This window comes from Cervus elaphus, chromosome 6 (assembly GCF_910594005.1).
Source record: "Cervus elaphus chromosome 6, mCerEla1.1, whole genome shotgun sequence".
Taxonomy (NCBI): Eukaryota; Metazoa; Chordata; class Mammalia; order Artiodactyla; family Cervidae; genus Cervus; species Cervus elaphus.
This window is the reverse complement of record NC_057820.1, coordinates 17255941-17269745: the sequence shown is the minus strand read 5'-3', so window position 1 is coordinate 17269745 and position 13805 is coordinate 17255941. Positions and strand designations below refer to the sequence as shown.

General features: G+C 40.8%; 1 protein-coding gene across 1 annotated transcript in view; it reads left to right on the top strand.

The window, feature by feature from the left end:
* The window catches only part of CDS1 (CDP-diacylglycerol synthase 1), a 70889-nt gene extending 57777 nt beyond the window's left edge, over positions 1-13112 (top strand). Inside the window, exons 11-13 of the mRNA XM_043906286.1 lie at positions 1362-1481; positions 4180-4283; positions 10332-13112. Of these exons, the coding sequence (XP_043762221.1) occupies positions 1362-1481; positions 4180-4283; positions 10332-10461 (354 nt within the window). The 3' untranslated portion in view covers positions 10462-13112. The remainder of the gene's footprint in view (positions 1-1361; positions 1482-4179; positions 4284-10331) is intronic.
* Positions 13113-13805: the final 693 nt, after the last annotated feature.

Genomic DNA, 13805 nt, shown 5'->3' with positions numbered 1-13805 from the left:
TTGATATGAATCAGCCATGGATTTACATGTATTCCCAATCCCGATCCCCCCTCCCACCTCCCTCTCCACCCGATTCCTCTGGGTCTTCCCAGTGCACCAGGCCGGAGCACTTGTCTCATGCATCCCACCTGGGCTGGTGATCTGTTTCACCATAGATAGTATACATGCTGTTCTTTTGAAATATCCCACCCTCACATTCTCCCACAAAGTTCAAAAGTCTGTTCTGTATTTCTGTGTCTCTTTTTCTGTTTTGCATATAGGATTATCATTATCACCTTTCTAAATTCCATATATATGTGTTAGTATGCTGTAATGTTCTTTATCTTTCTGGCTTACTTCACTCTGTATAATGGGCTCCAGCTTCATCCATCTCATTAGGACTGGTTCAAATGAATTCTTTTTAATGGCTGAGTAATATTCCATGGTGTATATGTACCACAGCTTCCTTATCCATTCATCTGCTGATGGGCATCTAGGTTGCTTCCATGTCCTGGCTATTATAAACAGTGCTGCGATGAACATTGGGGTGCACGTGTCTCTTTCAGATCTGGTTTCCTCAGTGTGTATGCCCAGAAGTGGGATTGCTGGGTCACATGGCAGTTCTATTTCCAGTTTTTTAAGAAATCTCCACACTGTTTTCCATAGCGGCTGTACTAGTTTAAAAAAAAAAAAAAAGAAAAAGCAAGTTGTTCAAGAGGTGAGATATGTAATATTTCAAAAAAAAAAATAGCTATGCCATGGCTGTCTTCAGTGAATCAAATGAACTGCTTATGTTTAGCTGTTATAGAACTCCCTTGAGCCTAATTTATGGAGAGCACTGTGGTTTTTGTATGAATATTTGGTGACTGCCTACTAGGAATTCCTGTTATAATAAAACCATCTAAGACTGATAATAAAAAAAAAATTAAATAAAATAAAAGAAAGATCAACTTTCCCCTCATTTTGTCATATAAAACTAAAGTGAAATAAAATGCACAATCAAAATATACATTATGTGATTACAGAAACAACTCTAAAAAACAGTTTCAGAAATTGATTTTTTAATAATCCTACAACCCAAGTGATGCATAAGTCTCTAGACAGATTAGAAAGCAGCCTGTTAGATTTTAGCACACCAGGTATTTTCAGTATGCTTACAGAGGGAATGGGGAGTATAGGCTGAATAAACAAAGGGTAGTAATAAGAGCTTACAACATTTATTTTTTTCCTGTGATCTTGAAAATTTGTGAACTTAATAAAAATATGGCATATGCTTTTGACTTACTGTTTATCTCATGGTTCTTAGTTTAGGTGGCATGCTCAAATACATTTCTCATGCAGTTAGCTCCAAACCCTTTCCTTTTTTTTTTAAACCTCTTTAGGAAACAGTGAGCATGTACCCTTTCCAGATCCACAGCATCGCTCTTTCCACGTTTGCATCTTTGATTGGTCCATTCGGAGGCTTCTTTGCCAGCGGATTCAAAAGAGCTTTCAAAATCAAGGTGTGTGTTTAGATTCTTTGTTAGAGTGTTATAGAACATAATTAGAGAATGTAAGAGGGTTGGAATTTGGTTCTCTCTTGGTCTCCCACATTAAGCCCCTGGGCAAAAAGTTTTCCACCTTTTATGTGTCAGCCTCACAGAGTATCTTCTTTCCTGTTAGGGTTTGGTCGTGCCATGTTAATGCATGTTAAAGTATCACGTCACCCTCTCTTCTTGAAATGGCACGTGTCACTTACTATTGGGACAGACACAGAATCTTGGTCCTTCAGGTGTTCACCCAAGAGTCCAGCCATGGATTGTGTTAAGTGTAGTGTCTGTCACAGTCTCATATGAAGGGACGTGCTGGACAGTCCTGGAATCTGTGACCGTGGATTCGCCAGGTCAAGGGGCAACAGACCCTTTCTGTAAAGGCCAAGTCATATGTTAATAGTAGCGCTGTTGCAAACTGCTCAACTCAACTCTTCCATGGTAGTGAGAGAGTCCCATGGACAAAATGTCAATGAATGGGTGTGGCTGTGTTTTAATAAAACTTTACTTACAGAAAACAGGCAGCAGGCTGGATTTGGTCTGTGGGACATAGTCTGCTGGTCCCCATTCCAGATACTTAAAATCAGCCCTGTGTTTTAAGTTAGAATCTCATAAAGTGAAATAATTGGCCTATCAGCTCTCCTCACGTGGCTTCACTAAGACTGAATGTTATGCCATTGGGAGTTAAGAGTGGCTTCTGGAGGTGGGGCAGTCAGGGCAGGCCTCACTGAGGAGGTGACGTTTGAGCAGGGATCTGGGGAAAGGACGAGGAGTCCTGCAGAGAAATTGAAGGACGGGGGTTCCAGTGAGTGCACTGGAGCAGAGGAGCCTTCCCAGTGGGAAGGTGAAGAAGAAGAGCATGGCCGTGGTAGAGAGAAGATCAGAATGCAGAGGTGGATGGGGCCAGATCCCAGGGGAATAAGTACCTGAACTCCGAGAGCACTTGCAGTGGGGGAGAGTCTACCTTGGGTGGCTGTATATGATACACAGAAATGTGCGAGATGTTGTCGTGCTGATGCTCGCCACCTACCGGGGGAGGTCATTTATATCCACAAAGACCCACAGCGGCAGCTGTGCAAGACAAGAGGCCTGCAAAGGCTGCAGGCAGTAGGGCAGGGCTGAGTCTACAGGCTCTCCTGTGCCTGGGTCAGTAGGGGAGAGACGGAAGGAAATGTGTTGGCAGAAATTAACCCGAGTTTTTCGATCATTTTTTCAGAGAGAAATGTTATGTTTAGAATAGGGTTTTCATTTATTTATTTATTGGATTGCCACTCCAGTATTCTTACCTGGAGAATCCCATGAACAGAGGAGCCTCATGGGTTATGGTCCATGAGGTTGGAGAGAATTGGACACGACTCAAGTGACTTAGCACACACGCATAATTGCCTTACGATGTTGTGTTAGTTCCTGCTGGGCAACAACATGAATCTACTCTATGTATCCATATTGCCTCTCCCTCTTGAGCCTCCATCCAACCCCCCTACCCCCACAATCCCACCTCTGAGGTCATCACAGAGGATCGAGCTGAGCTCCCTGTGCTACATGCAGCAGCTTCCCACTAGCTATTTTATTTTCTTTAATGGTCTCCAATCCAAGGTTTCCTGTTGAATGGTGAGATTTCTTTTCCTGTCTGAAATGAAGGTATAATTGCTGTTACATTTTAGAGGTTTTTCAGGTTGCCTGAGTAAATGAGAAGAGCAGTTGGTCATTTCCAAATCCTGGACCCATGTGGATAGATTTGTTCAAGGTCAACTTGCAGAGGCTGATTAACCAGTCCCTCCATTTGGCCATTTAATAGACTAACATGTCCCAAATGAATTAGCTGTTTTGATTTTCTTTTTTACCCCAACACTTAAAAAGAAAAAATAAATATTCATCACAGTAGTAAAATATTTATTTCAGCATAAGAACTATTAGGATAAACATGAGCTAGAACCAGTTGTCCATCTGTCAACAACACTAAAATAGCACCCTCCCAGTAGATGCTAATAAAACAGAAAAGCAGGGTATATGATTAGTAATAGCTTGATAGTGCTTTTTATTTAGAAAAAGTTTTATTAACTGAAAAAAGTTAGTACTAGATTGGATGAATATTTAAGTAGTGTTATTTGAAAGCTTTGGCTCGGGACTTCCATGGCAGTGCAGTGGTTCAGACTCCCCTGCTTCCACTGCAGTGGGTGTGGGTTGGATCCCTAAAAAGGAAACAGCAACAGCATAGAAAGCTGTGGGTCAATTCCGTAATCATTCTAACATGGTTCTAACATATCTCAAGATACGGTTTAAATCTGTTGGATATGTTCTAATAAGTGTGTATTTGTGTGTGCTTAGGCACTCAGTCATGTCCAACTCTTTGCGACCCCATGGACTGTAGCACGCCAGGTTCCTTTGTCCATGGGGATTCTCCAGGCAAGAATACTGCAGTGTGTTGCCATGCCCTCCTTCAGGGGATCTTCCCAACTCAGGGATCGAACCCAGGTCTCCCGCATTGTGGGTGAATTCTTTACCATCTGAGTCACCAGGGAAGCCCTTATATTTAGTAGGAAAATCCAGTAGTAAAGTATTTTCCTTGAAGTCCATGCTGCCAAGGAGACATTTACAGATAGAAATTTTATAGCAGGTGATTTTTGAGAATTTACTAGTATGTTTGTTTGTTTGTTTGTTTTCTCTGAAGGATTTTGCAAACACCATTCCTGGACATGGCGGGATAATGGACAGATTTGATTGTCAGTATTTGATGGCAACTTTCGTGCATGTGTACATCACAAGTTTTATAAGGTACTTTTAGATTTTTAAAAAATGTTTTATTAGATGATGTCTTTGAGTTCTCATTTCCATAAGCATTAGTTTGAATTAGTTACTTTTTCTGTCATTGGTATTCCATAATAGTGAATGGAATGGTGGCTCCCGGAACTGTGTCACACTGTTGCCTTGGGCTATATGATTAAATTATAACTATTTTTTCTTAGATTTGAACAACTTAAAAAATAGTATATGTCATAGTCTAATAGGACTGAGTTCAAATTCAGTCAGTGTGGATGAATGGTACTGGGTTTGGAACAAGAGATTTCATTTCTCAGCTGTGGACACTGTGGTGGAAGTGAACACTGAGAGTTAAAAAGGAGACATAATTCATCCAGTCCGCTAGTTACTGCTTGAGTGTCTGTTATGTGTTGGGGAATGTTCTCGGCACGGGTATAGCAGAGGACAAAACAAACCAGTCCCTGTCTTCAGCTTACTTTCTCATTGGGGAGTTGGAGGGAGAAGGGGCAGGAGTGGACAACAAATAGAGCTTGTTTGGTGGTTGTAAGAGCCACGGAGAAAAATTAAGCAGTCTAAGGGATTTATGGGTGTGTACGTGTGTTGAGGGTGGGAGTGGAGAGGTGAGGCAGGGTGACTGGCATGTGTTGCTATTTTATATGGGTGCTTTATTCTCATTATTAAACTTTAATGTTTTGGATTTGCCCTAAAACGCCAGTCTGGGGTGCAAAGGCTAACAACATCAACCGCATACTAACTTTTTTTTATCATGGTCTCTACTGGTGTCTGAGCCTAGAAAACCTGTGGTCTTGAATATTTCTGAACCTCGAAAACCTGTTATTTGGAGGAAAACTCATACTTATAGCCCCTAAATATGTATTTTAAATATATACCCATAGTAGTGTGAGCATTTTTGTATTAACCTTTATTTTCCTGGAGCAGTTTTGTTATAGTTTATTTCATTAATCTTTTCAGTCAGATTCTGACTTGAACTTTCTCTGTTGTGTGTGTGTTTTCCATTTCATGATGTCGACTCTCCTGTTTCCTTCATCTTTTTAAAAAAAATTTTATTGGTGTACAATTGCTTTACAGTGTTGTTAGTTTCAAGTATACAACAAAGTGAATCAGTTATACATTTATTCATACTCTTTCAGATTCGTTCCCCATATAGTTTATTATAGAATATTGAGTAGAGTGCCCTATATTATAGAGTAGGTCCTAGTTAGTTATCTATTTTATATATAGTAGTGTGTGCATGTTAATCCTAAGCTCCTAATTTATCCCTTGCCTCCAGCATTTCCCTTTTGTAAACATAAGTTTGTTTTCAAAATCTGTGAGTGTTTCTGTTTTGTAAATGAGTTCATTTGTATCATTTTTTAAAATTAGATTTCCCACATGAGTAATACCATGGAACTTGTCTGACTGACTTCACGTAGTATGATAATCTCTAGGTCCATCTGTGTTGTTGCAAATGGCACTATTTTCTTCTATTTTATGACTAATATTCCATTGTATATCTGTACCACATCTTGTTTATCCATTCTTCTTTTGATGGATATTTGTAAATAGTGCTGCAGTGAACAGTGAGGGTGCATGTATCTTTTTGAATTACAGTTTTCTCTTGATATATGCCCAGGAGTAGGATAACTGGATGATATGGTAGTTCTCTTTTTTAGTTTTTTAAAGAATCTCCATCCTATTCTCCATAGTGGTTGTACCAATTTACCTTCCCACAAACACCCTCTCCAGCATTTATTGTTTGTAGATTTTTCGGTGACAGGTGGGCTTTCTGACAGGTGTGGGGTGATATCTTATTATAGTTTTGATTTGCATTTCTCTGATAATTAGTGATATTAAGCATCTTTTTATATGCTTTTTGGCCATCTGTCTCTCTTTGAAGAAAGATCTATTTAGATCTTCTGCCCATTTTTTGATTGGGTTGTTTCTTTTTTTTTGACATAGAGTTGCATGAGCTGTTTGTTTATTTTGGAGATTAGTCCCTTGTTGGTCGCTTTGTTTGCAAATGTTTCCTCCCATTCTGTGGGTTGTCTTTTTGTTTTGTTTGTGATTTACTTTGTTTTGCAAAAGCTTTTAAGCTTAATTAGGTCCTGTTTGCTTATTTTTGTTTTTATTTTCAATACTCTAGGAGGTGGATCCAAAAAGATCTTGCTGCAGTTTATGTCAAAGACTGTGCTGCCTTATGTTTTCCTGTAAGACTTTTATGGTGTCTAGCCTTACATTCAGTTCTTTGACCCATTTGAGTTTATTTTTGTGTGTGTGTTAGAGAATGTTCTAATTTCATTCTTTTACATGTAGTTGTCCAGTTTTCCCAGCACCACTCATTGAAGAGACTGTCTTTTCTCCGTTGTATATTCTTGTCTCCTTTGTGATAGATTAGGTGCCCATAGGTGCATTGGTTTATTTCTGAGTTTTCTATCGGTTCCATTTCTGTTTTTGTGTCCTTTATCTTCCTTATGTTTTAATTTTCTGTTCCTTCTCCAGCTTCTTGAGATAAAGCTTAGGTTACTGATTTTCAGCTTTCTTGTCTAATATGTTCATCTAACACTATATATTTCCTGTTTACTGCTTTTTGAGTGTTCTTTTTAATACTCCTAAGTACTGTCATCCCACATTTATATTTTCATTATTCAGCTACAAATATTTTTTGATCTCCAGTATTATATCTCTTTGACATGGGATTATTTAGAAGTTCATTGATTCACTTTCAAAGAAATGGAGATTTTCTCATTCTCCTGTATTGATTTTTGCTTTAATTGTGTGACCAGAAAACATACTGTTATTTCAGTATTTAGTATTTATTGAGACTTGCTTTGTGCTCAAGCATATGGTCTACTCAGATATACATTCCATGTTTACATGAGACAAATATGCATCGTGCAGTTTCAGCATTAGTGTCGTAAGTCAGCTGGGGGAAGTTTAGCTGAATCTTCTGTACTGATTTTTTGGTTTGGTTTTCCATCTGCTTGTTCTGTCAGTTATGAAGACAGCTTTGTCAGAATCTCCCAGTTTTCATAGATGTTGAGGTTGTGTTAGTTGTATACACAGTGTATACACCATTGGATCACTCTTAATGTCATATCATCTCCATCTTGATATACTGTTTAAAGCTTATTTTGTTGAATATAAGTATAGCTACATCAGCCTACTTTTGATTAGTGTTTGCATAGTATTTCTTTGTCTATCCTTTTATTTCTTGTGTGCCTTTTCCCTTATATTTAAAGTGTGTTCCTCTTCTCACAATTGTATAGCTGGATTTTGTTTGTTTTTATAACCCAATTGACAGTCTTTGTCTTTTTAATTGGAGTATTTAATCCACTTGCATATGATTTATTCACTGATCTATTTGAGTATTAGTAATTAGTGATTAAATCCTTAGAACTCTTTCTTTTCTGAAGATGGTGGCTTTTAGAGCATTAACTCATACTTTTTTTGCTTCTTGATCTGCTGTTCTCTCAGTAGGAAAAAGTCACGCTGAGCCTTGTTGTCCTCCATTTGAAAGTAAATATTTAGATGATTAGAAATACAGTGCTAGAGCCAATGTGCAACTAGCTGGGAGCACCTGCTGACAATTTTGCATTTAGCTGAACTTGCTAGAATAGCCTTCCCTTTCTCTGTGGGCCCCTACTCTGGGTTTATGTTATGAAGTTGCTGAGTCTTTTGAAGACAAGTCTTTTATAAGACAAGCTGTGTCTTGACGTGAGTAGACTACAGTTGTGGAAGATTTATAGCTGCAGGGTTTTGGGAAATGATTTGAGCCACGTGCACAAAGGTGTGACCTATGAGACAGCTAATTCATGCTATTGTGAAGTTTTTTGAATCAAAGATTTTCTCTGTGATAACACCCTACAGCAAACATTTCTTTGTTGCTGGGTTTTCTGCTTCTTATAATTCTATCTGAACTGAAGTTGTTTAGTCACTAAGTCTGACTCTTTTGGGACTCTATGGACTGTAGCCCACCAGACTCCTCTGTCCATGGGATTCTCCAGGAAAGAATACTGGAGTGGGTTGCCATTTCCTTCTCCAGGGGATCTTCTTGACGCAAGGATGGAGCCTGAGTCTCCTGCATTGGTAGATGGATCCTTTACCACTGAGCCACCAGGGAAGCCCTTGAACTGAAGAGTCCTTATCATACCTCATAAATTTAATTACTCATGTAAATGTATTTTTCAGAATTCTGTGCCATTCTCCATCTATTACTTATGTCTTGCTTCTTTTTCCTATTGGATTTCCTGAAAAGTAAACCTACTCTGCTTTTCCTGTTCAAGTGGACTGTAGGAATTGCAAAGAACAGTACATATGCATTATGATCTGAATGAGGTACATTCTGAAGTTGACAGAATAGCACTTTAGCAGTGTAAGTACAGAAAGTGATCTGTAGCTTACAAATGGATTGAGTGCTCGAGTCCAAAAGGTAGGAAATTGCACCCCCCTGCCTGTCACAGTGTCTCCGGATGGAAGAGGGTGAGGGTGGGCGTCCTGGTCGGGACCTTTTCCGATGCAGGGTGCACCAGAGGAGGGTGCAGAGCGAAGGGCTGGAGTGGGGATGTTGGCGGAGCCCAGGGAGAGGCCCCTGCGTGGTACCTGGTGGAGAGCAGTCACAGCCCAGAGGACACTTAACGCTGCCTGGGCTTGCTTCCTCCCCGGTGGGAGCAGGACTGCTGGGTACGGCAGATAAGGCAGGGAGGGTTCCCCAGCTCCCTGTCCTCCTCTCAGCTAACGCAGGGTGAATGCGAGTGTGCGTCCTCAGTCACGTCCAACTCTTTACGACCCCATGGACAGTAACCTGCCAGGCTCCTCTGTCCATGAAATATTCCAGGCAAGAATACTGGAGTGGGTTGCCATTTCCTACTCCAGGGCATCTTTGTAACCCAGCAATCAAACTGGAGTCTCTGGCAACTCCTGCATTGGCAGGCAGAGTCTTTAACACAGGCACCACAGCTGAAGCAGAGCCCCTTTTATTTGTTTCTGTTGTTGGGGTTTACCCAAGACCTTTGAACAAGGCTGTTGTTCCCACTGTAGATCCCAGGTGGCGGCCTCAGTGCTGGCTCAGGACTTTGTGTCCTGTCTCTCGAACATTCATAGCTTCCTGAGGGTATTCTTTCAACAAAACACCTTCCTTGTCTGACGTTTCTTTGAAGCAAAAATGTTTATATTTTCACGTTCTCTTCTGGTTTATCTTCATCCACCAGGAACTGTGCTCCTTTCCTTACAGAATGGTTTGTGTGTTGTCCAATCTCAGGCTTTGTTATCAACCTTCCTCTCTAACTCAGGTTGCCCTTTGGAGAAGTTTTGTGGAATTTTTAGATCTGCACTCCATCAGTTGCCTTACATTGTCCCTGTCTTCTATGTTTGTGCATTTCCCCCACATCTACACTGCACGCCTCTCAGCAGAGAGTTCTAGGTTTTTTTTTCTCCCCTCTGATACTAACATTAAAGTGAGCTCTGAGGAAGAACTGTTTCAGTTTTGTTAAGATTGATCCTTTGCACGTAAATGCATGACTTGTTTTATCTTTTAAAAATACTCCTTTGTGGTGCTGGGTCTTGGTCGCTTTGGTCTTGGTCTTGCGGGCTTTCTCTAGTTGCGGCCCGTGGGCTGCTCAGGGCGGGGTCTCGTTGCGGAGCACAGGCTCTAGATAGCGCATAGCCTTTACCTGCTCCTTGGCATGCGCAGTCTTCTCAGACCAGGGGTCGAACCCGTGTCCTCTGCATTGGCAGGCGGATCTCTGTCCCTTATACCACCAAAAGGGAAAGTGTCAGTTGCTCAGTTGTGTCTGACTCTTCTCGACCCCAAGGACTGTAGCCTGCCAGGCTCCTCTGTCCATAGAATCTGGAATACTGGAGTGGGGAGCCATTCCCTTCTCCAGGGGATCTTTCCCACCCAGGGATCAAACCCAGGTCTCCTGCATTGTAGGCAGATTCTTTACTGTCTGAGCCCCTATTGTGCCACCAGGGAAGTCCTAAAGGCATGGTTTATTTTAAATACAAGTCTCTGCTGCCTTCAGCTCTCTGAAGATACCTGAACTCTGTCTTTTCTGCTGTTTCCAGGGGTCCGAATCCCAGCAAAGTGCTGCAGCAGCTGCTGGTGCTTCAACCAGAACAGCAGTTAAATATCTATAAAACGCTGAAGACTCATCTCATCGAGAAGGGAATACTACAGCCCACCTTGAAGGTATAATCGGAGCCGGAGAGGGATGGACTAACAATAAAGAATTCTACAGGAAAGCACTGGCAGATGACATTTTTGTAATTGTACAGAGAAACGGTTGAAAATGCAATGGATTGAAGTTTTACAGACATGAATGTTTCCTCTCTGAAATTACTGTGAATATTTAACACTTTCTTGATCTAAGTTATGAAATAAGTAGCAAATGGAGGGCAAAATGTCTTGTACTTTTTCTAAAGTGTATTTTCTGATGTTAACTTCCTTCCCATTACTTGCTAGGCTTCGTCACTTTAAAGACTTGTATTTTGAAGAGTCACACACTATGAAATGAGCACATTGAGGATGTCTTGAGGTTTCACCTGGCGGTGCGCCCTTTTCACAAATATTTACCTTTGTAGTCGGAGCCGTTCTTAATATTCAGCAAAATGTTTTATGTAAGGCACAATAGGAAGCTAGTTCTCCTCCACTTCCTCCTCTTTCAGTCTGAAGTATTTTCTGAAGGGCTGACTTGGATCCAAAAAAAGAAAAACTGTCCACTTTCCAAGAAGTAATTATTTGCCAGGGGAAAACATTCCACTTTTAGGTAGGTTTGAAATTCAAGAGAGAGGGGCTGAAGTTTCTACCACTTGGTTTGCTCGAAAGAGCCGACACCAGACTACTTTGATAAAATGGTTTGGAAAAAAACAGGATCTTCTCAAAAGCTTTCAAGAGAAATTGGAGAATTCCACTGGGAAGAACGGATGTGCGCATGCCCCACCGTTATCTCAACAGACAGGCGGTCAGGAGGCAGCGCTGGATGATGGCGCACGCACAGCCTACCTCTTGGTTGAGCTCTCTGCCTTCGTTTCCCTGTGAGCTGGTCTCCGTAAGTTCTGTACCCACGAACGTCAGTATGTAGGGTAGTGAGGAGGGGTGGTGACTGAGGCAGAGCAGGGGGTGCTCTGCAGAGAGCAACGCCCCCCACCACCACGATGCGGCTCCACACGCCTGGGTCCCGTGTAGCCCACCGGACACTCCCCGGGGAAGAAGCGAGGTCTGCCTGGAAACCCCATCCCAGACAGGCTCCATGGTAGCAGCTAATTTTTGTCACGTTCCTCTTTCACATCATGTCACAAAACCCGAGCTCATCAGCTGGTGTTTTTTTCCTTCCAACAACAAAAGTCAAGCAGAAGTGATTCCCACCAAGAACAAAAAGCACACAAATGCCAAACCTTTCCTTCGGTGGACTGGACACTGTAACCAGAGGAGAATAAATTTCTTCTCAGCGGATGTCAGTAATCTACTGTTGCTGTGTGCTCACTACAACCGTGTTTACTGCATTGAACGGTCAGCACAAAAACCTTCAAAAATTGCCTAGTGCTCCTTGGCTAAATGTTCGGAGAGGAGAAGTTGATATATTTTAAAGAATGTTTTGTTAATGAAAAGAGTACATATTTTTGTTTAAATCAGAAACAAATTTCAATTATTTTATATTTCTGTTCTACGACTCTACTTAAAATAAAAAAGTTGCCGATGTGCCCGGGTCCCACGGATGTAATGTATAACCAGCAGCCTCATCATGTGTGCTACATGATCATGGTGGAGATAGTTAACTCAGTCCCAAGAGTCTAACGTCTTGGTTTGGCATGCACTCAGTCAGTTCATCGCCACTGGACATGTGCAGTCAGCGTTATTTCACACTATTCCATAAACACCTCGAATTGGTCCTGGAGATGTTATTACAGAAGGAAATGATCATTTTTAAAATCAGGCTACCTTCAGGTTAATTTTCAACATTGCTCATTTTTACTTGCTGCATTTAAAGCCCTAAATGTGGATCATAAAATAATTTTACTTACCAAAGTTTAAAAAATATTGTAATAGGAACTTCTGTTGAAAACTTGGTGATTTGCACAGTAAGAACTTCTTGGACAAAATGCAGTTCCCTCTGCATTTTCCTTTAGTAATGAGTGAAGTATTGCAATATAGAATTATGAGAGCATTACTGAATAATGTATTATAAAATTGATACTATTATAAACAAAATCTGAAGCTAGAAATATTTGGGGTCACAGTAATAGCTATCCTCAAATATACTTTTAGAGTTGGGTGTATATTATTCTATATGTAAAAAAAATTCTTAATTTTAACAGAGCTCTAAAGATTGACCTTTTTAGTGTACTTTTATAGCATGTATATTAAAATAGAATATATTTTAGCAAGAATAAACTTTAGCAAAGATTGCCATAAAACCCTGACTTTGATCACTTTTATATTTGCACTCTGAAGAGGGCTTAAATTCCAGTGTAGCAAATGTGATGGCAGGAAAAATGGAAGACTAGGAACTTCCTTGATAGTAATGGCCAAGTGTTCCAATATGCTATTTGGAGAGGTACTCTGAGGGTCCTGTTTAGTACAAATGTTTCCTCAGTGCTTTTCCCCTTGTGGTGATGGGTATACACTTACTGTCTGAGAATAAAAAGACTACACCCACACACCCTTTTATTTTTATAGTATCTCTTCATTTGTAATTTGGTTTGAACAAAGAAAGTGTCACCTATCAGGGGAAAAGAAAAAGTAGAATCAGTGTATATCTACTGTATATGGCTGGGAGATAGCTTGTGGTATGTGTCAATCCATTCTCTGAACCTCTTAGACAGGAAAATAAACAAATCACATTTGAACTCTGTGGTGCGTTTTCTCTTTGGAGAAGAAACATTTCACTCAACGAATACAGAAGCAGTGTATACTGTGTATACTCCGTCACCAACACCTACAGTGACATCTTTAGGGCGGGGGAGTGAATAAATTCTGCTGATCATTAAACATGGTTGTTGAGAGGTGATATCCTCTTGATAGAAAGAGGACCGAATTTCTGGGTACGTCTTAGTTTGTAATTGCTATTTATTTTTGTGAATCTTTATTCATCATCACTAGAGCTCTAAGCTGCGTGGACAGTGAGTGGTGTCTGTCTTGATGGCCACTGTGTTCCCAGGGTCTGGCTCAACGCTGGCATCTCCCCAGGCTTTCAAGCTTCTGATCAGATGACTGGTTTGGAGTCTCAAGACCCAGCTCTGCACATTCCCATTTGTGTCTCTTGAACAGCCCCTTCACACTCATCCCAGTTTTTATTTGGTGTGACTCTAAGATGGACTTCCTTACTCTTAGTTCCTACAGTTAAGGGTTAAGTGAAAACTCCTATGAATATGTTATGATCTGGGTTCAGCATAAAGGAGCTGATCCTTGGTGTCCTTCCTTCTTCCTGTCTGCTCCTCTCCTGTTGCCCATCTCTGCTGGGAAGTGACTGTTTGGTGGGACTGAACAGAACAGTGTCCACATGTCTGGTCACATCTGGTTTAGGTAGTTTTAGTGTAAGT